Genomic DNA, 25,622 nt, shown 5'->3' with positions numbered 1-25,622 from the left:
TGGTGAGTCCTGTTCTGAGTGGAACCTGTCCTGTTATACCGCTGTATGGTCTTGGCCACCGTGCTGCAGCTCAGTTTCAGGGTCTTGGCAATCTTCTTATAGCCTAGGCCATCTTTATGTAGAGCAACAATTCTTTTTTTCAGATCCTCAGAGAGTTCTTTGCCATGAGGTGCCATGATGAACTTCCAGTGACCAGTATGAGAGAGTGAGAGCGATAACACCAAATATAACACACCTGCCCCCATTCACACCTGAGACCTTGTAACACTAACGAGTCACATGACACCGGGGAGGGGAAATGGCTAATTGGGCCCAATTTGGAGATTGTCACTTAGGGGTGTACTGACTTTTGTTGCCAGCGGTTTAGACATTAATGGCTGTGTGTTGTCACTTAGGGGTGTACTGACTTTTGTTGCCAGTGGTTTAGACATTAATGGCTGTGTGTTGAGTTATTTTGAGGGGACAGTAAATTTACACTGTTATACAAGCTGTACACTCACTACTTTACATTGTAGCAAAGTCTCATTTCTTCAGTGTTGTCACATGGGAGGGGTGTACTTACTTTTGTCACATACTGTAAAACACCTCCAATGGTATATGTAACATAAACTGAAAGTCTATGTGACCCCCCCACCTTGTATAACAACCCATGGGGGGGTCACACATTCTATAAAAAATACAATGTATTATAAATTGGTCCCCAAGTATTCCGGCCTCCATGCAGGGACAATGACTCCGATCCCTACGCTCCCTACACTCACCTTTATTTAATGCGGCCTCCATGGGCACCGGAAGCTGCAGGATATATTCCACCCTCTGGGTGTATTTCACCTTCTGAGATGCCAAACATTTAATCTTCTCCTCCACCAGAAAACGGAAAACTTCGTTGGGATTGGTTGAGCTGCGGCAGTTTCTCTGCAGGAAAAGACGACAGTTTTCACCAATCAGAGAGATGGAAGGTGGGAAGGGGGGAGGGGGGATTTATTGCTGGGGTGGAAAGCTGAGGAACTACCAGTCCCAGCACACCATGGCAGAGGCTGAGTGGTGGGGGATGGTGGGATGTGGGAAGTTTGGGTCGGTACTGATCCAGTCTATAGTCCTCCATTCCTCCCTGACCGGTGACCTCACATCTGATGGAGGCGGTCTATTATCACTTAGAGCCACCCTGCTGCCCCGTCTCTTCTCCATGTACCCCCCCTCCCCCACCTTGCTATGGGGGCACACAGTGCATGCTCACTCCTGAGCTGTGTGAGTTCAGGGAGCCACATTCCATAGACTCACAGAGCGGGGCCCCGGGGAGCATTTTATACCTCGATGTAGGGGAAGTTCTCCCTAATAATAAAATCTTTCCATCTCCAGACCTCGGCGCTCCAACACTCCCCTCTGTATCCTGTAAGGAGGAAATCCCTATACATGCCTTTACTGCAGCCGCTCCGCCCCCACGCTGAGCAGTCAGACGCTCCGCCCCCACGCTGACCTGTCAGACGCTCCGCCCACCACGCTGAGCAGTCAGACGCTCCGCCCCCACGCTCACCTGTCAGCCGCTCCGCCCCCACGCTCACCTGTCAGCCGCTCCGCCCCCACGCTCACCTGTCAGCCGCTCCGCCCCCACGCTCACCTGTCAGCCGCTCCGCCCCCACGCTCACCTGTCAGCCGCTCCGCCCCCACGCTCACCTGTCAGCCGCTCCGCCCCCACGCTCACCTGTCAGCCGCTCCGCCCCCACGCTCACCTGTCAGCCGCTCCGCCCCCACGCTCACCTGTCAGCCGCTCCGCCCCCACGCTCACCTGTCAGCCGCTCCGCCCCCACGCTCACCTGTCAGACGCTCCGCCCCCACGCTCACCTGTCAGACGCTCCGCCCCCACGCTCACCTGTCAGACGCTCCGCCCCCACGCTCACCTGTCAGACGCTCCGCCCCCACGCTCACCTGTCAGACGCTCCGCCCCCACGCTCACCTGTCAGACGCTCCGCCCCCACGCTCACCTGTCAGACGCTCCGCCCCCACGCTCACCTGTCAGACGCTCCGCCCCCACGCTGACCTGTCAGACGCTCCGCCCCCACGCTGACCTGTCAGACGCTCCGCCCCCACGCTGACCTGTCAGACGCTCCGCCCCCACGCTGACCTGTCAGACGCTCCGCCCCCACGCTGACCTGTCAGACGCTCCGCCCCCACGCTGACCTGTCAGACGCTCCGCCCCCACGCTGACCTGTCAGACGCTCCGCCCCCACGCTGACCTGTCAGACGCTCCGCCCCCACGCTGACCTGTCAGACGCTCCGCCCCCACGCTGACCTGTCAGACGCTCCGCCCCCACGCTGACCTGTCAGACGCTCCGCCCCCACGCTGACCTGTCAGACGCTCCGCCCCAACGCTGACCTGTCAGACGCTCCGCCCCAACGCTGACCTGTCAGACGCTCCGCCCCAACGCTGACCTGTCAGACGCTCCGCCCCCACGCTGACCTGTCAGACGCTCCGCCCCCACGCTGACCTGTCAGACGCTCTGCTCCCACGCTGGGCTCTCAGCCGCTCCCGCACCCACGCTTGGCTCTCAGCCGCTCCGCTCCCACGCTGGGCTCCGGAGCAGCTGCAGAAAAGGCAAGTATAGCGATTCCTTCCTTACAGGACTAAATAGGTTAGTGTTAGAGCGTGGGGGCCTGGAGAGTAGTGTGACCGCAACCCAAACCCCCTACAATGGAGTATGACCTCATCCCAGACCCCCTACAATGGAGTATGACCCCATCCCAGACCCCCTACAATGGAGTATGACCCCATCCCAGACCCCCTACAATGGAGTATGACCCCATCCCAGACCCCCTACAATGGAGTATGACCTCATCCCAGACCCCCTACAATGGAGTATGACCCCATCCCAGACCCCCTACAATGGAGTATGACCCCATCCCAGACCCCCTACAATGGAGTATGACCCCATCCCAGACCCCCTACAATGGAGTATGACCCCATCCCAGACCCCCTACAATGGAGTATGACCCCCATCCCAGACCCCTACAATGGAGTATGACCCCATCCCAGACCCCTTACAATGGAGTATGACCCCATCCCAGACCCCTTACAATGGAGTATGACCCCATCCCAGACCCCCTACAATACCTCCACCATGTTGATAAAGTGCAGGAAGTACTCCTGGGCATCCTGCTGACGGTTGGTTGAAAATTCGGGGTGTCCTTTGCCGATAAGTGACTTGAACATCCGCGGTGCAATTCCCTCCTGTATGCCCTGCAGAAAGAGGCGGAGATTTAGGCTGGGCAAAAAGAGGCAGAGATGTAGGCGGGGCAGAAAGAGGCAGAGATGTAGGCGGGGCAGAAAGAGGCAAAGATGTAGGCGGGGCAGAAAGAGGCAAAGATGTAGGCGGGGCAGAAAGAGGCAAAGATGTAGGCGGGGCAGAAAGAGGCAAAGATGTAGGCGGGGCAGAAAGAGGCAAAGATGTAGGCGGGGCAGAAAGAGGCAAAGATGTAGGCGGGGCAGAGATGTAGGCGGGGCAGAGATGTAGGCGGGGCAGAGATGTAGGCGGGGCAGAGATGTAGGCGGGGCAGAGATGTAGGCGGGGCAGAGATGTAGGCGGGGCAGAGATGTAGGCGGGGCAGAGATGTAGGCGGGGCAGAGATGTAGGCGGGGCAGAAAGAGGCAGAGATGTAGGCTGGGCAGAAAGAGGCAGAGATGTAGGCGGGGCAGAAAGAGGCAGGGAAGTAGGCGGGGCAGAAAGAGGCAGGGAAGTAGGCGGGGCAGAAAGAGGCAGAGATTTTGGCGGGGCAGAAATAGGCGGAGATTTAAGCGGGGCAGAAAGAGGCGGAGATGTAGGCCGGGCAGAAAGAGGCGGAGATGTAGGCGAGGCAGGGCAGAAAGAGGCGGAGATGTAGCCAGGGCAAACAGAGGTGGGTATGTAGGCGGGGCAGAAAGAGGCGGGTATGTAGGCCAGGCAGAAAGAGGCGGAGATGTAGGCTGGGCAGAAAGAGGCGGAGATGTAGGCGGGGCAGAAAGAGGCGGGGCAAAGAGAAGCAGACTAGGATATACATACAGCAGAGACATCCCCGGCACACATACCAGGGATGGAGGTACAGAGATCAGGGAATATGAAGACTCCGCCCCCTTTACACACTTCATTTACACATACATGGATACAACATTCACACTCACACTATATTGCCAAAAGTACTGGGACGCCGGCCTTTACACACACATGAACTTTAATGGCATCCCAGTCTTAGTCCGTAGGGTTCAATATTGAGTTGGCCCCGCCCTTTGCAGCTATAACAGCTTCAACTCTTCTGGGAAGGCTGTCCACAAGGTTTAGGAGTGTCTATGGGAATGTTTCACCATTCTTCCAGAAGCGCATTTGTGAGGTCAGGCACTGATGCTGGATGAGAAGGCCTGGCTCACAGTCTCCGCTCTTCTTCGTCCCAAAGGTGTTCTATTGGGTTGAGGTCAGGACTCTGTGCAGGACAGTCAAGTTCCTCCACCCCAAACTCTCTCATCCATGTCTTTATGGACCTTGCTTTGTGCACTGGTCCAAATAATTTGTTGGAGGGGGGATTATGGTGTGGGGGGTGTTTTTCAGAGGTTGGGCTTGCCCCCTTAGTTCCAGTGAAGGGAACTCTTAAGGTGTCAGCATACCAAGACATTTTGGAAAATGTCATGCTCCCAACTTTGTGGAAACAGTTTGGGTATGGCTGCGCACCAGTCCAGCCAGGGCACGGAGCCTACGAGGCCAGGGAGCTGAGCCGCGCCCACGAGCTCAGGCAGCTGAGCCGCGCCCACGAGGCCAGGGAGCAGGGCGGCGTCTACGAGGCCAGGGAGCAGGGCGGCGTCTACGAGGCCAGGGAGCAGGGCGGCGTCTACGAGGCCAGGGAGCAGGGCGGCGTCTACGAGGCCAGGGAGCAGGGCGGCGTCTACGAGGCCAGGGAGCAGGGCGGCGTCTACGAGGCCAGGGAGCAGGGCGGCGTCTACGAGGCCAGGGAGCAGGGCGGCGTCTACGAGGCCAGGGAGCAGGGCGGCGTCTACGAGGCCAGGGAGCAGGGCGGCGTCTACGAGGCCAGGGAGCAGGGCGGCGTCTACGAGGTCAGGGAGCAGGGCGGCGTCTACGAGGTCAGGGAGCAGGGCGGCGTCTACGAGGTCAGGGAGCAGGGCGGCGTCTACGAGGTCAGGGAGCAGGGCGGCGTCTACGAGGCCAGGGAGCAGGGCGGCGTCTACGAGGCCAGGGAGCAGGGCGGCGTCTACGAGGCCAGGGAGCAGGGCGGCGTCTACGAGGCCAGGGAGCAGGGCGGCGTCTACGAGGCCAGGGAGGAAGGTGGCGTCTAGGAGGCCAGGGAGGAGGGCGGCGTCCAGGAGGCCAGGGAGGAGGGTGGCGTCTGTTATCCCTGAAGGGTTTCACATGTACTGTTACTTTAAGGCTGGCTCCACCCAGGAGTGATGACAAGGGTCAAGGGGCAGAATGGCCATCTTAGACACATGTAAGAGATGCATTGATATATACCGAGCTGTCCTGTAATGCATGTTGTAGTGTACAGTGAGTCCTGAATAAACATCCGTTGTTCCAGATCAGAGTCCTGTGTCTCTCACAACACGGAGAATATAACAGTGGTGACGAGGATGGGATTTACAAGGTTACTATCCGTGTGAGAAAAGAAAAGAAGGAAAAAAAACTCTGGATTGTCACCTGGATACAAACACCCACAGAGCTCAGCAGGAAAATGTCATTGATCGGGACATTACGTGAATTTGATGGAGAACAGACATGCTGGAGTTCCTGGGTTGAGAGACTGGAACAGTATTTTGGTGCAAATGCCATCCCAGGCGACAGGCAAGTAGCAGTATTTCTGACAGTGGTTGGTGCTAGGACATATGACACTCTTAGGGATCTCCTTTTCCCTGAAAAACCAGCAACTAAGACTTTGGCAGAGCTCCTGACACTGTTAGGGAATCACTTCCAGCCGAACCCACTAGAGATTGTGGAAAGATTCTGGTTCTATCAGCGGCAGCAGCAGCCAGGTGAAGATATTAAGGCTTATGTGCTCGCCCTTCGCAGACTAGCCTCAACCTGTTCTTTTGAGGAGTATTTACCGACTGCACTGAGGGATAAGTTTGTCATGGGACTGAATAGTGAGTCTAGCCAAAAGAGACTGTTAACAGAGAAAGACCTTACCCTTACAAAGGCAATTGAGATAGCTTCAGTGATGGAAATGGCTGTGAAAGATACAGAGGCATTGAACCCCCAGAGTAGAAGGGAAGAGGTTAAAGAGGAAGTTTTCAGAACAGCAGTCAAGCAAACTGCAGCAAACTGGAAATATAGACCCTCACAAAGCCGGGAGTCAGCTTGCTACCGTTGTGGGAATACAGACCATGATCACAAAGTCTGCCGGTTTAAGGATCAGCTCTGTCATAATTGTGGTAAGGCAGGCCATCTGAAACGAGTCTGCCGTAGTAAGAAGGTGCGAAATAAACAACCTCTGAACACCAGGACAAAGGCATATATGGTGGGAAGATATACATCGTCATCTGAATCAGAGGATGAGGAAGTGCTCCACAGATTGGACATACATCATATGCATTCAGCACCCTCAGCAATGACTGTAGAGGTAACCGTGGAAGGAAAGAAACTCAAGATGGATGTAGACACAGGAGCAGCAGTTTCAGTTATCACCCAGAAACAATGGAGAAAACTTCTGATCCGAACAACTGTCCGTCCAACACCAATCAAACTGCAGACATACTCAAAGCAGATACTCCACCCACTGGGGTACGTGAAAGTACAGGTATCCTACAAGGGTCAGACGAAGAGAATGCCATTGTATATCCTAGAACATGGGGAACCCCCTCTTTTTGGGAGAGACTGGATTGCTCACTTTGGCATGCCAGACATCACCATTAACCCCTGCAACACCGTGACCATCCCATCAGGAGATAAAGAGGGATGGGTGGAATCCCTGAAACAGCGATTTTCCACAAGTCTTTGATAACCATTTGGGGAAAATAAAGCATGACTGTGTGAGACTCAGGCTGAAACCCAATGCCCAGCCTAGGTTCTTCAAAGCTCGGACGGTACCTTTCGCACTCCGAGCAGGTGTGGAAGCTGAACTAAGCCGGCTGGAGGAACAAGGTGTCATCTCAAAGGTAGAGCACAGCGAGTGGGCATCACCAGTTGTACCAGTAAAGAAAGCGAATGGGGACTTACGCATTTGTGGCGATTTCCGCATGGCACTAAATTCTCAACTGGAGATAGACCAGTATCCCCTACCCAGAGTAGATGACATTTTTGCCTCTCTTGCAGGAGGTCAAAAGTTCACCAAGCTTGATCTCAGGCAAGCTTATTTACAGTTTGAGGTCCACCCTTCGTCCCGCAAGTTTCTAACCATCAACACTCACAAGGGACTGTATGAATACAATCGGATGGTGTTTGGGGTAGCCTCCACCCCAGCCATTTGGCAATGCAAAATGGATGAGATTTTGGCGGACATTCCTTTCACACAGTGCCTGTTAGATGACATGCTCATCACGGGCCTGACGGACCAGGAACACAAGTGTAACGTGGAGCTTGTGTTGGCGAGACTCCAAGAGCAGGGTCTAAAAGTGAACTTAGCGAAATGCCAATTCATGGTACCTAAATGGGAGTTTTGTGGCCACCTTGTGGATGCAGAGGGTATACACACCACAGAAGCCAAAGTTGATGCTTTAGTAAAAGCTCCAGCCCCAACCAACGTCCAACAGCTGCGATCATACCTGGGCTTGCTGAACTATTACCACAAATTCCTGCCGGATCTAGCACACGCTTTGTTTCCATTAAACAAGCTTTTGGAGACACACTCCAGATGGAACTGGTCGGCTGCATGCCAACGTGCTTTTGAAGTTTCTAAGCGAAAGCTGTTGGCGTCACGCATGCTCGTGCACTATGACCTCCAAAGGCCTCTCACCTTGGCTTGTGATGCCTCACCCTATGGTCTAGGGGCTGTACTATCTCACGTTTTACCAGATGGGTCAGAGAAACCAGTGGCATTCGCCTCCAGGTCCTTGACAAAAGCAGAAAGCAATTACTCTCACATTGACAAAGAGGCTCTGGCGCTCATATGGGCAATTAAGAAGTTTCATCTTTACCTGTATGGTAGGGAATTCACCATACTGACTGATCATAAACCACTCCTTCAGATCTTTAGCCCTGACAAAGGCATCTCCCAGACGACTGCGGCCCGTCTTCAACGCTATGCCCGATTCTTGGGAGCATATAGCTACAAAATCCAGTATCACAGCCATGATGCCAACGCTAATGCAGACGCCATGTCCCGTCTGACAAGGACATTAACAGACTCTTCTCCACCTGTCAAGAGTTGTCGTTACACCAGCCTGTCCTTTTTGTCTTCCGGGGAAGTAGCAGCCCATACAGCCAAGGATACCTTCCTTAAGACAATACTCTCCTGGGTACGGTACGGTTGGCCTGCAACTGTCACACAGGATTATGAACCTTACTTCCGTAGGCGTCTGGAATTAACTGTGGCTGGCAACTGTGTTTTATGGGGAGACCGAGTGATCGTTGCACAGACCCTCCGGAGACACATTCTGGACTTGCTACATACTGGTCATCCCGGGGGCACATGTATGAAACAAAAGGCCCGAGGCTATGTGTGGTGGCCGAACCTAGACTCCGATATCATGACATATGTGAATGCGTGTGCTGGATGTGCACAAACTGCAAGAGATCCTCCTCGAGGGTGCGTCCAGCCCTGGACTTGGCCCACGCTTCCCTGGTTTCGCCTACACTTGGACTTTGCAGGCCCGATCAGAGGACACACCTTTTTGATCATTATTGATGCCCATTCAAAGTGGCCTGAGGTCATTCCTGTTACCCAGCCAACGACTAAGGTGACGATTTCCATACTGTTACATCTCGCTGCTTAAGTTTGGATACCCCAGAGAAATTGTCACAGACAACGGTGCACAATTCACAAGCCAGGAGTTTCAGGGTTTCCTGACTGCCCACAACATCAAACACAAGTTGACCGCACCTTACCACCCGGCTACAAATGGTCAAGCAGAAAGGTTTGTACAGACCTTCAAACGCTATTTCAAAGCTACTGTAGCTACAAGTAAACAACAGTCCCTGTCACCGCAGAAGCCATGGACTGTTTTGGACATGCTCCGCCCTCAAACGGTCCAGGAACATGTACGGCAGTCCCAAGACAAGAGGGTCAAACACGACGAGATTCCCCGGTTTACAGCCCAGCAAAAGGTATGGGCCCGATCTTATGGCGCTTCCAACACTCGTTGGCTTCCTGTTATCGTCGCAGAGACTTTGGGACCCAAAATGTATCGGGTCTGACTGGAAGATGGTTCCATTTGCAGACGGCATGTGGACCAATTGCGTCCTCATTCTCAGCTGCCCGAATCCCTGACATCGGCTGCACCTCCAGTGTCTCAAGGATCTGCTCCTACCGGATCAGGAGGCATTGAGACTGATGCTTGGGGGGGGGACTCTGAACATTTGAACTCAGCTCCAACAGAGCCCTCCAGCCCTGGTCCAGAGGTTTGTTCACCCTCTGAGCTAGGGGATCCCCTCTTGGCCCCGCCGGTGTCCATTCCGGCCAGCCCTGCTTCCTCCGGCCCCGAGGCCCTGGGTGCCCGTCCTCAACGACGCTGTCGCCCTCCTGACCGGTTTCAGCTGCAAGACCGGTTACGAGACTTTCGACGGGCCCCCCGAAAGTGATCCGCTGCCATGTTCTCCCCGTAGCGTCCCTGGAGGTTGTTCTCACATCCGGACGCGGAAGAAGCCATGTAAATCTGAGTTGGAGGACTGTATGGGACAATTATTAGTTACTGTTTTATGCCTGTTCTCGTTTTGTTTTTTTTTGTTTTTTTTTTTTAGGGATGGATGGAAGGTGTTATACCTGAAGGGTTTCACATGTACTGTCACTTTAAGGCTGGCTCCACCCAGGAGTGATGACAAGGGTCAAGGGGCAGAGTGGCCATCTTAGAGACATGTAAGAGATGTATTGATATACAGAGCTGTCCTGTAATGCATGTTGGAGTGTACAGTGAGTCCTGAAAAAACATCCGTTGTTCCAGACCAGAGTCCTGTGTCTCTCACAACACGGAGAATATAACAGCGTCTATGAGGCCAGGGAGGAGGGCGGCGTCTATGAGGCCAGGGAGGAGGGCGGCGTCTATGAGGTCAGGGAGGAGGGCGGCGTCTATGAGGTCAGGGAGGAGGGCGGCGTCTATGAGGTCAGGGAGGAGGGCGGTGTCTATGAGGTCAGGGAGGAGGGCGGTGTCTATGAGGCCAGGGAGGAGGGCGGTGTCTATGAGGCCAGGGAGGAGGGCGGCGTCTATGAGGTCAGGGAGGAGGGCGGCGTCTATGAGGTCAGGGAGGAGGGCGGTGTCTATGAGGCCAGGGAGGAGGGCGGTGTCTATGAGGTCAGGGAGGAGGGCGGTGTCTATGAGGCCAGGGAGGAGGGCGGTGTCTATGAGGTCAGGGAGGAGGGCGGCGTCTATGAGGTCAGGGCTGCGCAGAAGAGCCCAAGGCATGGACACACCAGAGATTTTAGGGCACAGGACCACACCAGAGGCACTAACACACAGATCCATGCAGGACAAACTAAGGTATTTGGGAACCCGCTCTCTGGGGATCTACAGTTACATTTTCTGCAAGTAGTCACCTGCTGTACACTTACCTTCTGATCCAGTGTATCCCCCTCCCGCTCAGCGGCTGGCTTTGAATATTCTCCAGACAACAATCCATGGCCGAGTTTCGCTCTGCGGTAAACAAGAAATTCCGCGTCTACTTCATTGTAATTACACGTCCGCTTACCACTTCAACCACAGTCATGGATTACCCCCCCTCCTCCGTCATGGATTACCCCCCCTCCTCCTTCGTCATGGATTACCCCCCCCCTCCTCCTCCGTCATGGATTACCCCCCCTCCTCCTCCGTCATGGATTACCACCCCCTCCTCCTCCGTCATGGATTACCACCCCCTCCTCCTCCGCCATGGATTACTCCTCCGTCATGGATTACCCCCCTCCTCCTCCGTCATGGATTACCCCCCCTCCTCCTCCGTCATGGATTATCCCCCCCTCCTCCTCCGTCATGGATTACCCCCCCCCTCCGTCATGGATTACCCCCCCTCCTCCTCCATCATGGTTTACCCCCCTCCATCATGGATTACCCCCCCTCCTCCTCCTCCGTCATGGATTACCCCCCTCCTCCTCCGTCATGGATTACCCCCCTCCTCCGTCATGGATTACCCCCCTCCTCCTCCTCCGTCATGGATTATCCCCCCCCTCCTCCTCCATCATGGATTACCCCCCTTCTCCTCCGTCATGGATTATCCCCCCTCCTCCTCCGTCATGGATTACCCCCCCCTCCTCCTCCTCCGTCATGGATTATCCCCCCCCTCCTCCTCCTCCGTCATGGATTACATCCCCCTCCTCCTCCGTCATGGATTACCCCCCCTCCTCCTCCGTCATGGATTACCCCCCCTCCTCCTCCGTCATGGATTAGCCCCCCCTCCGTCATGGATTAGCCCCCCCTCCTCCTCCGTCATGGATTAGCCCCCCCTCCTCCTCCGTCATGGATTACCCCCTCTCCTCCTCCGTCATGGATTACCCCCTCTCCTCCGTCATGGATTACCCCCTCTCCTCCTCCGTCATGGATTACCCCCCCTCTCCTCCATCATGGATTACCCCCCCCCTGTCATTGAGATTATTATAGGATTATTCATGGAGCTCCTCCCCAGACACGTTGCATGGAGTGACACCTGGATGTCATTTCCCACAATCAGGGCTTTTTTTTCTCTGAAAATAGGTGCAGGAACCCAACCACGGCCCCCAAAAAACTCACCCCCCCCCCACACACCCTCCAAACCACCTCAAATTTCACTGACAATGGAAGAGTCGTAAAGAGGTAATAAATACCAGGAGTGCATTAAATACAGAGTGCAGAATTCAGGGTGCGCTGCATACAGAGTACAGAATTCAGGGGGTGCGCTGCATACAGAGTACAGAATTCAGGGGGTGCGCTGCATACAGAGTACAGAATTCAGGGGTGCGCTGCATACAGAGTACAGAATTCAGGGGTGCGCTGCATACAGAGTACAGAATTCAGGGGTGCGCTGCATACAGAGTACAGAATTCAGGGGTGCGCTGCATACAGAGTACAGAATTCAGGGGTGCGCTGCATACAGAGTACAGAATTTAGGGGTGCGCTGCATACAGAGTACAGAATTTAGGGGTGCGCTATGTACATGAGTGCAGATTTCAGCCTTTTTCCACAGCTGTTTCCCTCTGTATCCCCTCTCTCCTCATCCGACTTTCATCCCTCTTCAGCTCTGACCTCTGCATGCAACTCCCCCCCCCTCTCCAATGCCCCCATCTTCTTCCTTCATTCCTTAAAGCTCCGCCTTCTTCTACATTCTACAAGCAGGCAGCATGTTTACTAATGGAATTCGGCCCCGAAGATCCAATCACACCCGCCTACCTCCGGCTCCAATCACACACCGCCTACCGCCGGCTCCAATCACACCCCGCCTACCGCCGGCTCCAATCACACCCCGCCTACCGCCGGCTCCAATCACACCCCGCCTACCTCCGGCTCCAATCACACCCCGCCTACCTCCGGCTCCAATCACACCCCGCCTACCGCCGGCTCCAATCACACCCCGCCTACCTTCCGGCTCCAATCACACCCCGCCTACCTTCCGGCTCCAATCACACCCCGCCTACCTTCCGGCTCCAATCACACCCCTCCTACCTTCCGGCTCCAATCACACCCCGCCTATATTCCGGCTCCAATCACACCCCGCCTACCTCCGGCTCCAATCACACCCCTCCTACCTTCCGGCTCCAATCACACCCCGCCTATATTCCGGCTCCAATCACACCCCGCCTACCTCCGGCTCCAATCACACCCCGCCTACCTTCCGGCTCCAATCACACCGCGCCTACCTTCCGGCTCCAATCACACCCCGCCTAATTTTCCGGCTCCAATCACACCCTGCCTACCTTCCGGCTCCAATCACACCCCGCCTACCTCCGGCTCCAATCACACCGCGCCTACCTTCCGGCTCCAATCACACCCCGCCTACCTTCCGGCTCCAATCACACCCCGCCTACCTTCCGGCTCCAATCACACCCCGCCTACCTTCCGGCTCCAATCACACCCCGCCTACCTTCCGGCTCCAATCACACCCCGCCTACCTCCGGCTCCAATCACACCCCGCCTACCTCCGGTTCCAATCACACCCCGCCTACCTCCGGCTCCAATCACACCCCGCCTACCTCCGGTTCCAATCAGGCTGCTAAAAAAAAAAAAAAAAAAAAAATGGAGTGCATCGTCTCCCGTTTGATCAGGCCAGATCAGAGGCAGTCGGGTGTAAAACAGACAGCGGAGTGCGATTACTTCTAGCTGCCCATAGAGCAGAGGAGGGTCTGTCCACTCTGCATATACTGAGTGGACATGGACCTGTCACCCGCCCCGCTCTGATTGGAAGTGAAGGCGCCCCATGTGGAAGAGTCCTTAGGCTTGTGAGGGTTACAGCACACCAGCGTTCTTTGTACTCCGTCTGTACTCACACTTGGGCGCTGAAATCCTGTGTTGGGTCAGTCGGGGCCTTCTGATATATATGTTCCATGCATTCCACATACCTACAGGAACACAAAGCTGATATTACACACAGAAACATTCAAAGGAAATTCATTCCAAAATCCAGAAGAAATACCGGCCAGCCGAGAAGACGATTAGCAATGGCGGCCGTCCTAATCCCTTCACCTCCGGAAGGTTTTCCCCCTTCACGCCCAGGCCATTTTTTGCTATTCAGCACTGTGCTACTTTAACTTTAAAGAGGGGCACCTGATGTAAGGGGGACACTCTGATGTCTCTGATTGGGGGGGTCACCTGCAGTCGTGGGCCACTCATTGGGGGTCACCTGATGTAAGGGGGGGCACTCATGGGGGGGGGGGGGGGTCACCTGCTGTCGTGTGCCACTCTCATTGGGGGGGGGGGGGTCACCTGCTGTCGTGGGCCTCTCTCATTGGGGGGGGGGGGGTCACCTGCTGTCGTGGGCCTCTCTCATTGGGGGGGGGGGGGGTCACCTGCTGTCGTGGGCCTCTCTCATTGGGGGGGGGGGGGGTCACCTGCTGTCGTGGGCCACTCTCATTGGGGGGTCATCTGCTTTTTTGGGCCACTCTCATTGGGGGGGTCACCTGCTGTCTTGGGCCACTCTCATTAGGGGGGGGTAACCTACTGTCGTGGGCCACTCTCACTGGGGGGGTCACCTGCTGTTGTGGGCCACTCTCACTGGGGGGGTCACCTGCTGTTGTGGGCCACTCTCATTGGGGGGGGGGGTCACCCGCTGTCGTGATTCACTCTCATTGGGGGGGGGGGGTCACCCGCTGTCGTGGGCCACTCATTGGGGGGGGTCACCTGCTGTTGTGGGCCACTCTCATTGGGGGGGCACCTGCTGTTGTGGGCCACTCTCATTGGGGGGGCACCTGCTGTTGTGGGCCACTCTCATTGGGGGGGCACCTGCTGTTGTGGGCCACTCTCATTGGGGGGGTCACCTGCTGTCTTGGGCCACTCTCATTAGGGGGGGTAACCTACTGTCGTGGGCCACTCATGGGGGGGGGGGGGGGGGGTCACCCGCTGTCGTGGGCCACTCTCACTGGGGGGGTCACCTGCTGTTGTGGGCCACTCTCACTGGGGGGGTCACCTGCTGTTGTGGGCCACTCTCATTGGGGGGGGGTCACCCGCTGTCGTGATTCACTCTCATTGGGGGGGGGGGGGGTCACCCGCTGTCGTGGGCCACTCATTGGGGGGGGTCACCTGCTGTTGTGGGCCACTCTCATTGGGGGGGCACCTGCTGTTGTGGGCCACTCTCATTGGGGGGGCACCTGCTGTTGTGGGCCACTCTCATTGGGGGGGCACCTGCTGTTGTGGGCCACTCTCATTGGGGGGGCACCTGCTGTTGTGGGCCACTCTCATTGGGGGGGCACCTGCTGTTGTGGGCCACTCTCATTGGGGGGGCACCTGCTGTCGTGGGCCACTCTCATTGGGGGGGGGCACCTGCTGTCGTGGGCCACTCTCATTGGGGGGGGGCACCTGCTGTCGTGGGCCACTCTCATTGGGGGGGGGCACCTGCTGTCGTGGGCCACTCTCATTGGGGGGGGCACCTGCTGTCGTGGGCCACTCTCATTGGGGGGGGCACCTGCTGTCGTGGGCCACTCTCATTGGGGGGGCACCTGCTGTCGTGGGCCACTCTCATTGGGGGGGCACCTGCTGTTGTGGGCCACTCTCATTGGGGGGGCACCTGCTGTTGTGGGCCACTCTCATTGGGGGGGCACCTGCTGTTGTGGGCCACTCTCATTGGGGGGGCACCTGCTGTCATGGGCCACTCTCATTGGGGGGGCACCTGCTGTCGTGGGCCACTCTCATTGGGGGGGGCACCTGCTGTTGTGGGCCACTCTCATTGGGGGGGGCACCTGCTGTTGTGGGCCACTCTCATTGGGGGGCACCTGCTGTCTCTGATTGGGGGCACCTGCTGTCGATGACTTCCAAGTTATGGCAGGCTAATTCTCAGCTTTCAGCGCTATCACACTTTGAATGACAATCGCGCGGTCATGCAACACTGTACCCATATGACATTTTTATCATTTTTTTCACACAAATAGAACTTTCTTTTGGTTGTAATCACCACTGGGGGTTTTATTTTTGCTAAACAAAAAAAGACCAAAAATTTTTGGAAAAAAAGTCCTTTACGAGGCCCATCCATAAGCACAAATAGTGAGTCTGACCTCCTAAAACACTCCGTAGCTGCCAGGTACACCCTCATTGCCAGAACCACATCCAGGGAATGCAACGCAATTTCCTTAGAATGTTTAGGCCTGGGACACAGGGAAGGCAACACAATGTCCTCATTCAAATGGAATCAGAGACGACCTTTGGAAGGAACAAAGGACAGGGACGAAGAACCACCTTATCCTTGTGGATCACCAAACAATGGGAAAGACAAGATAACGCCACCAATTCCAACACCCTGCATGCAGAGGTGATAGCCACCAAAAAGGCCACCTTCTGAGACCGCCTAAGCAGGTGAATCTTCTGAATGTTCTCAAAGGGAGGCTTCAGGAGAGCTGAAAGCACCAAGTTGAGATCCCAAGGCGGTAGTGGGGGACCACAGAGATAAGAGTCAAATGTCGAATCCCCTGAATAAAAGTAAGCACCAGGGAGCGCATGGCCAAAGGTCGTTGAAAGACTGCCAAGGCCAATACCTGACCCTCAATGGTACTCAAGGCCAATTTCTGCTCAACCCCCCATTAAAAAGGAAGGTCAAGACCCGGGACACCGAAAAAAAAAGCGAGGGTGAACACCAAGCGACTCACACCACTAAATGTACATTTTCCATGTACGATGGCAGATCTTCCTAGACGTAAACTTCCTAGCTTCAGTAGTGTGGGAATCACCGACCCAGACAAACCTCTATCCTTCAGCACCTGGCTTTCAACATCCAGGCCATCAAAGCCAGCGACTGTAAAGCAGGATGGAAGATTAGCCCTTGGGACAACAGATCCTCCCTGAGAGGCAGTCTCCAAGGGGCATAGGGGACCAGCCGCACCAGGTCGGCGTACCAAGACCGGCAAGGTCAATCCAGGGCCACTAGAATGACCGGAATTCCTTCTGCCTCGATCCTGTGCAATAGTTTCGCCAGAAGTTTGAGAGGAGGGAAGGCGTAAATCAGACAATACTGTCCCAAGGGGGCCACCAGAGCACCTGTGGCGTCCGCTAGCAGATCCTGTGACCATGACACAAACCTGTACACCTTCCTGTTGAGCCGAAACGCCAACAGATCCACCTCCCGGGGGGCCCGGAGACACAGCCAATGAAACACCTCCGGATAAAGGGACCACTCCCTTTGGTCCAATGCCTGCTGACTGAGATAATCCACCTGCCAATTTTCCACCCCTGGAATGTGTACGGCAGAGAGGGCCGAAATTAAATGGTGAATGACATAAGCCACGGCTGTGGCATTGTCCAATTGGATTCGCACCGGACACCCATGAAGGCGATCTATCCAGTGATTCAGGCACAGTTCCAGGACATTGATCGGGAATCTGGACTCTTCAAGTGTCCAAAACTCCCTGAGCGGAGTTCAGACCTTGGACACCTCCCCACCCGGACAGACTGGCATCCGTGGTGACCACTGTCCAATACAGGGGGAGAAAAGATTTACCCTGGCGAAGAGCTGGAGAGCGAAGGCACCAGATCAGAGACCCTTTTGTTGTTCTGCTCAGCTGGATTTGAATGTCCAGAGACTTTGGACACTTGTCCCATTTAGCCAAGATCTCTCTATGCAGGGACCTCTCGTATGGAACTGTGCAAACTGGACCACCTCAAAAGGTAGAAACCATCAGGCCCAGGACCCTCATGCAAGTCCAGAGGGACGGCTACCTGCTAGACAGCAAGAGATGAATCACAGCATGCAACTTCTAGAGTTTGTCCAGAGGATGGAAGACTCCAGCTAGTACTGAGTCCAGAGTCCGACCCAAATAGTCCAATTTCGTGGAAGGAACCTGAAAATTCAGAAGCCAGCTGAACTCTCTCAGAGTCTGTATAGTGATGTCCACATTGTCCATCAGAGCAGTAGGAGACTCTGCTCACAAGAGAAGGTCTTTCAGGCAGCCTAGCACTGAGATTCCTCGCTGACTCAACGCCAGCACTGGAGCCAACACCTTTGTGAAGACTGAGCAGAAGAACCACCAAAGGGTAATGTCACAAACCGATAATGTGCCTCTCCCAAGGCAAAACGGAGGAAGCGTTGGTGACAGACACATATTGGAATGTGTAAGTGTAAATAGGAAATCCCCCTGATGCAAGGATGCCACCACCATGCGAACAAACTCCATTCTGAACTTCTGTACCCGCACAAAGCAATTCAGGCCTTGAGATCCAGAATTGGACGCACCTTGCCTTCTTTCTTCGGGACTGAACAGGTTTGAATAAAACACCTGAAAATGCTTCGGATTTGGAACCGGAACAATTACCCCTTGAAGTAACAGGTCTTGCACCACCCCAAAAAGGACTTGCAATCGGCCTGGAAAAAAAAAAAGAACCTCTCCGTAGGGTAAGAACGAAACTCGATCTTGTCCATGGACTGTATAACTTCGTAGACCCACTTGTCTTGCACCAAGGAGGTCCATGGGTCTAAAAACCAGTGAAGTCCCCCCATCCCAGGCACAGGTGAGGGCGCACCTTCATGCAGAAGGAGCCTTGTCTGTGGGTCTGGAAAAACTCGCTTTGGACTTGCCAGACCAAGTTCGCTTGGATTCTCCCAAAGAGGCCTTGAAAGGCTTTAAATCCTTGTCAGCCGACCCTGAGGGTTGGAAAAACTTCCTACGAGCAGAGAAGGACGGGCCCCATCTACAACAAAGTTCCTTACCCTTACCAGTCTGCGGAAGAAAGGCGCTCCCCCCCCTGTGAGATTCTTAATGATATCATCCAGGGTAGCCCCAAACAGACGATCTCCTTGAAACGGAAGATCAGTTAAGGCTTCTTTTTTTTTTTTTTTAGGTCTGGTCTGCAGACCAACATTTGAGCCACACAACACACCTAAGGACAACTTCTGCCCGAAAGAGACAGTCTAGAAATCAGGTGAGCCGCATCCACAGATAACTGCAGCCCCTGGACCAACTGGTCCACCAGCTCCGCAAAGGCAGGGGGAAGCAGCTCACCCTCCAGGTCACGGCGTGAAAGCTTAGCCCATTTGGTCAAAGTTTGAGACACCAAGGCAATGGTGAAGCCACCAAGGCAAAAGCCACCTCTACCCGGGACACAAAGGACTCCAGGAACGCTGTCAGTGCACCAATGGATGGTTGGGACCCGGAGGGCCCTGCAGGCTCTGAAAGGAGGTCGGGGGGAATGTGCGCCAAGGACTCTATGAGGAATAAGGGTACCCCACAAAAAAGTTATCACCAAGCTGATAACACCACCCAGGCGTCAGCCACAGAGCACCCCCCCCGATACTGCCGCAGAGAGAGCAAGAGGATCCCACGAGGCAGTCACCGGCAGCACCAGGATCAAAGCACTCCACGTGGGGCGTCCAGGAAGGAAAGAGGCCCAGGAGTCAGCACCAGGATCAAAGCACTCCACGTGGGGCGTCCAGGAAGGAAAGAGGCCCAGGAGTCAGCACCAGGATCAAAGCCCTCCACGTGGGGCGTCCAGGAAGGAAAGAGGCCCAGGAGTCAGCACCAGGATCAAAGCCCTCCACGTGGGGCGTCCAGGAAGGAAAGAGGCCCAGGAGTCAGCACCAGGATCAAAGCCCTCCACGTGCAGCGTCCAGGAAGGAAAGAGGCCCAGGAGTCAGCACCAGGGGATAAGGAAGGGCTCCTACAACTAAAATGGACGCCCGGAAGGCTCCACCGTAATGACCACCATTCAATTCACTGCCGGTCTAAACGCAAAATGGCGGCCCCACAAGGGATCCCTGGGCCCAGGCAAGACAAAGAGCAAGAAGGGGGGCCGTGGCAGGAGCCCCCCACCAGCTCCTTACTCCTGACTAGGCAGAAAAAACTGAGTACATATAGCAGAGAGAGGGGGAGTATACCCCCTGGGACTGACCATAGGCGTAGTCAAGTTCTTTTTCTGCCTAGTGTCCAACTCCTGTAGGGGGAAGTATAACCCAATGGTCAAGAAGATCAGGAGCTGTGTCTGTGAATGAACGAATGAGAAAATGTTTTTCTTCTTCACTGATAGTGGGCACGGATATGCTACATTGATAGGCTGCAATGATGGGCACTGATAGGCTGCAATGATGGGCACTGATAGGCTGCAATGATGGGCACTGATAGGCTGCAATGATGGGCACTGATAGGCTGCAATGATGGGCACTGATAGGCTGCAATGATGGGCACTGATAGGCTGCAATGATGGGCACTGATAGGCTGCACTGATGGGCACTGATAGGCTGGCTGCAATAATGGGCACTGATAGGCCGGCTGCAATGATGGGCACTGATAGACCGGCTGCAATGATGGGCACTGATAGGCTGCAATTATGCTGTAATGATGGGTACTGATAAGCTGCAATGATGGGCACTGATAGGCTGGCTGCAATGATGGGCACTGATAGGCCGGCTGCAATGATGGGCACTGATAGGCCGGCTGCAATGATGGGCACTGATAGGCCGGCTGCAATGATGGGCACTGATAGGCCGGCTGCAATGATGGGCACTGACAGGCTGCACTGATGATCTGTGTACATGTCCCCCGTCACATTTCCCAGTTAGGGGCTCTCCTCTCCTCATGCTGTGACAATGTGGGAGGGAAGGACTACCAATAACCGGCAAGTTTGTTCACAGGTGATCAGCTGTGATTGGACACAGCCGATCACATGATAAAGGGCTTCTGTGATTGGCCATTTACTGTGATCTGTGATCAGCTGTGTCTGAAGGGGGCGTGGTTCTGAAAGGATATCCATGGACACCTCCCTGGAATGAGAGCACCGTGCCGTAGTCGTCTTTCGGTTATAGCGCGGTATTGAGGTGGTTGGGGTGCGGCATACTCACTTGCGCTGGAAGGCCGGTATACTGAACAGAACCTGCATAGTTGAGTTGAGATAACAGCTGTTCCCTAAATTGCGGATCCCGGTGTATCCCGGTCCATACAGAGGCTGTAGCTGGACCCCCGATTCCTGGATCACCTCCCACTCCCCGATTCTCTGGTTCATGTCAATTTCCAGCTCCGTCATCGTCTTGTCAGTCTGCCAATAGAAAAGAGCGGTTATGTGAGTGATGAAAGAGGCGGCTCAGTCAGATCACCTATACCCAGGTACACCCCGCTCACCCACCTTCTGCATCTTCATCATGTCAATACCAAAGTGAGACAGGTGCTCAGCCAGGTTGGGGTCGAGGACCATATCATCTTCATCATAAGAGTAGACATCTGGTGCAATAGATGAAATCCAGAGAAGAGGGAAGAAAGGTCAGACAGAAAATAAAGAATGTAATATCATCCAATAGTAACATCAGACAACATAATGATAATAAGATCACATGACCAGCAACAACCGTCGCCCCTCCAAAGATTAATAGATGATCGCCGTACAAACGGCTCCAAGTGCACAGAAAGTGAAAAACAGCCTAAACCACGGCTCCTCCTGATAGCCACTCCTAGCTGACGCGTTTCATCCTGCCCACAGGGATTAGTTATAGAGAGCTGTGGGCGGGATGAAACATGTCAGGGGGCGTGGCTATTGGGGAGAGCCGAGGCTGAGGCCTTTCTTTTCCACTTTCTATGGATTTGGAGCCGTTCGGTGTGCGTTGTTCATTTACTATTCATTATACTACTGGGGGCCCAAGCATCAAGATTCCCACATACACCAGCACCCTTCCTGAGTGAGATACTGGGGGCCCCAGCATCGGGATTCCCACATACACCAGCACCCTTCCTGAGTGAGATACTGGGGGCCCCAGCATCGGGATTCCCACATACACCAGCACCCTTCCTGAGTGAGATACTGGGGGCCCCAGCATCGGGATTCCCACATACACCAGCACCCTTCCTGAGTGAGATACTGGGGGCCACAGCATCGGGATTCCCACATACACCAGCACCCTTCCTGAGTGAGATACTGGGGGCCCCAGCATTGGGATTCCCACATACACCAGCACCCTTCCTGAGTGAGATACTGGGGGCCCCAGCATCGGGATTCCCACATACACCAGCACCCTTCCTGAGTGAGATACTGGGGGCCCCAGCATCGGGATTCCCACATACACCAGCACCCTTCCTGAGTGAGATACTGGGGGCCCCAGCATCGGGATTCCCACATACACCAGCACCCTTCCTGAGTGAGGTACTGGGGGCCCCAGCATCGGGATTCCCACATACACCAGCACCCTTCCTGAGTGAGATACTGGGGGCCCTAGCATCGGGATTCCCACATACACCAGCACCCTTCCTGAGTGAGATACTGGGGGCCCTAGCATCGGGATTCCCACATACACCAGCACCCTTCCTGAGTGAGATACTGGGGGCCCCAGCATCGGGATTCCCACATACACCAGCACCCTTCCTGAGTGAGATACTGGGGGCCACAGCATCGGGACTTGGATCTGCGCTTCCTTACATATATAAAGGGTCCCTCCAAAGATTACACAGAACCGGGTATACTGCACTATGGGTGCTTATAGCAGTCAGCTACATAATGATGGTTGGGTCGGTCACACATCTTTGCCTCGGTCTCGGTTGGGTCGGTCACACATCTTTGCCTCGGTCTCGGTTGGGTCGGTCACACATCTTTGCCTCGGTCTCGGTTGGGTCGGTCACACATCTTTGCCTCGGTCTCGGTTGGGTCGGTCACACATCTTTTCCTCGGTCTCGGTTGGGTCGGTCACACATCTTTGCCCCGGTCTCGGTTGGGTCGGTCACACATCTTTGCCTCGGTCTCGGTTGGGTCGGTCACACATCTTTTCCTCGGTCTCGGTTGTGTCGGTCACACATCTTTTCCTCGGTCTCGGTTGGGTCGGTCACACATTTTTGCCTCGGTCTCGGTCGGGTCGGTCACACATCTTTTCCTCGGTCTCGGTTGGGTCGGTCACACATCTTTGCCCCGGTCCCGGTAATTAGTTCAGGTTAATTCTATTTCTGTATACAATTTCATCTGCATATGATAATGTAATCAGGCAACCCCTGACCTGTGTGTGGTATTTTGATCAGGAAGGGGATGTGCTCATGTGTGTATAAATTGAGTGTGAAACTGTTCAATAAAGGAGAAGGCTCCAAAACTTGTACAAGCTAAGTTGTTGGCTAGCTTTGTATGAGCACGGCTGGGAAAATCTGGTATATATGTTCATGATTGCAAGGAAGCTGTATACTGACGGAAGACCACAAGTACAGTGTGGGTCAGCGGATCCGTTACATGGACAAAGTAGGAGATAGTCGGACAGATTGGGGTAGAGCATTCCAGAGGAAGGGAGAGGCTTGGGAAAAGTCCTGGAGGCGAGCATGGGAAGAGGTTACAAGGGAGCAGGAGGTCCCGGGAGGAAGGAAGAGAACGACTCGGTTGGTATTTTGAGACCAGGTTAGTGATGTAGCTCGGGGCACCAAGTTATGGATGGCTTTGTAAGTTATGGTTAGTAATTTGAATTTAATTTGTTGGTTGAGCGGCAGCCAATGGAGAGATTGTCAGAGAGGGGGCACTCGCGCCGAAATCACAGCTCCCTGTGTGTCCATTCAGAAACAGAGCTGCTGTTTGGCCCTGCCCCCTCTACTGATTGGCTGACAGCCGTGGGAGCCAATGGAGGTGCAGCTGGGTCTCAACCAATCAGGAGAAGAGTCCCGGAAGGCAGAGGACATCACCTGATACAGATGGGTTCAGGCATTAGGGGGGCTGAGGGGAGAATGCATTAAGATAAAAAACCTGTGTGCAGCAGCCCCCCTCACCCCCCCTAATACTTACCTGAACTCCCTCTCTATCCAGCAATGTCCACGATGGTCTCAGCTGGTCAGGGCTCCCCTCCTCATTGGCATCCACACAGCAGTGGGGCCATTGGCTCCGGCTGCTGTCAAAGTCAGTTAGCCATGAGGAGAGAGAGGGGCGGGGCTCCGTGTCTTAATGGACACACAGGGAGCTGTGACTTGATTTAGGTGCCCCCAAAGCAAGCTGTATGCTGTGGGGACACTGGACAGGAGGGAGGGGCCAGGAGAGCTGAAGAGGGACCTGAGAAGAGAAGGACCTGAGCTGCTCTGTGCAAAACCAACTGCCCAGCGGAGGAAGTATAACATGTTTGGTATTTTTAGCTTAAAAAAAAAAAAAAAAAACACTTTACAATCCCTTTAAATGCTGAACATTTTACATCCTCAATGCAGATCTAACATATTACATGTTCAGAAAGGTGAACTTCCCCTTTAATATCCTCTCCATGTCAGCAGAATTCCTGAACCCCTTCATGGTGTACAATGACACAATAGAGATAGAATGAGATTTCTGGATCCTGAGCGCGGATCACACAACCCACCTCCTCCATCCGGTGTAATGGTGCCAAGCTTGACAGCAAGCGGATACCCCGACTCTTTGTAGTGCTGAACGGCATGGTTGTTCCCTCCACTGCCATCAAAGTATCGCCTGCCGCACAGGATGGAGCCGTCCGTCAGATTGAGCCACAGGTTCTCCCGGAGGTCACACACGCTGCACTTCCACCCGCTGAGGACAAAAAGAGAGACAGAGGAGTGAGACCACCACAGCTTATCAGACAATCCTAATGAGACGCACAAGACAAGCCACCAACTAAGGGTAAGGCCGGCCATACACGGTTCAGACAGATTCCAACCATTAATGGGCAAGACTGAATGACCAATCAATCACCTTGGGTACAACCAGCCTGCTGGATTCTCTTCGGATTATCGCTGGCTTATTATAGCAGTTAGCAATAATCGCTGTCTTCCCCCATGGGAAGCGATAATCACGCCTCCCCCGCTGGGAGCAGACAATGGCTCGCCAGGAGTATATAGTTGTGTTTTGCATATAATAATGAGATCAGCCTCACCTGGTTGTGTGGTAGAAATTCTCTGAATAAAGAGTTCCAGTTTTGCAGCTAAACGAGTCCTGCCTAGTTCTTGGTTGCACTATGCGGCTATAATATCTGATATCTATATACTCAGACTGGAGGAAGCCGTATACTGAGGGAAGCCCACAAGTGGAGTGTGGGACGGTTCCATCACATAGCACAACTCTGGTTTTAGTTTGTTGGTGTTTTGGTGCAGGAAACCATTACCGGTGAATGCTATGTTTGGTAATGGACAAAGATTTTTTTCTTATTATATCTGACCTCTTTGTTTACTACTCAAGAGAGAGATTCAAGGCCGGCCATACGCAGTTCAGCAGGAACCGGCCGAGATTCAAACCACTAATGGGCAGTCTAAATGTACCAAGCTGATCGATCAATCAACCCGGATACAACCAGCCTGCTGGATCCTCTTGCAATTATCGCTAGCTTACTATAGCAGTTAGCAATAATCACTGTCTTCCCCCATGGGAAGCGATAATCGCGCCTCCCCCGCTGGGAGCAGACAATGGCTCATCAGGAGTATATAGTTGTGTTTTGCATATAATAATGAGATCAGCCTCACCTGGTTGTGTGATATAAATTCTCTGAGTTTTTGAATAAAGAGTTCCAGTTTTGCAGCTAAAGGAGTCCTACCTAGTTCCTGGCTGCACTATGCGGCTATAATATCTGATATCTATATACTCAGACTGGAGGAAGCCGTATACTGAGGGAAGCACACAAGCGGAGTGTGGGACGGTTCCATCACACAGCACAACTCTGGTTTTAGTTTGTTGGTGTTTTGGTGCAGGAAACCATTACCGGTGAATGCTATGTTTGATAACGCACAAAGGTTTTTTTCTGATTACATCTGACCTCTTTGTTTACTACTAAAGAGAGAGATTCAAGGCCGGCCATACGCGGTTCAGCAACAACTGGCCCAGATTCGAACCACTAATGGGCAGTCTAAATGTACCAAGCTGATCGATCAATCGATATAACCAAAAAAAAGAGAAAATTGTATATCTTTTTATTTTTTCCTCAATTACATATAAATGTTTCCTACTCTGTTATAAAACATATCCGATAAAA

General features: G+C 54.0%; 2 protein-coding genes across 3 annotated transcripts in view; one reads left to right on the top strand and one right to left on the bottom strand.

Moving 5' to 3' along the window:
- Positions 1–25,622, top strand: part of MRPL51 (mitochondrial ribosomal protein L51) — a 156,787-nt gene that overhangs the window by 15,606 nt on the left and 115,559 nt on the right. The window lies entirely within an intron of this gene.
- USP5 (ubiquitin specific peptidase 5) overlaps positions 1–25,622 on the bottom strand; it is a 70,705-nt gene that overhangs the window by 24,111 nt on the left and 20,972 nt on the right. For both annotated transcript variants that reach the window (XM_082269157.1, XM_082269158.1), the window contains exons 6-12: positions 24,006–24,190; positions 20,834–20,928; positions 20,553–20,746; positions 13,570–13,641; positions 10,672–10,753; positions 3,110–3,235; positions 762–915 (exon numbers count right to left, since the gene is read on the bottom strand). In XM_082269157.1, the coding sequence (XP_082125283.1) occupies positions 762–915; positions 3,110–3,235; positions 10,672–10,753; positions 13,570–13,641; positions 20,553–20,746; positions 20,834–20,928; positions 24,006–24,190 (908 nt within the window). The remainder of the gene's footprint in view (positions 1–761; positions 916–3,109; positions 3,236–10,671; positions 10,754–13,569; positions 13,642–20,552; positions 20,747–20,833; positions 20,929–24,005; positions 24,191–25,622) is intronic.

This window comes from Pelophylax lessonae (assembly GCF_965119305.1).
Source record: "Pelophylax lessonae genome assembly, chromosome: 9".
NCBI classification, from domain to species: Eukaryota; Metazoa; Chordata; class Amphibia; order Anura; family Ranidae; genus Pelophylax; species Pelophylax lessonae.
Note: the sequence above shows the minus strand (reverse complement) of the source record. Positions and strands in the feature narration are given on the sequence as shown.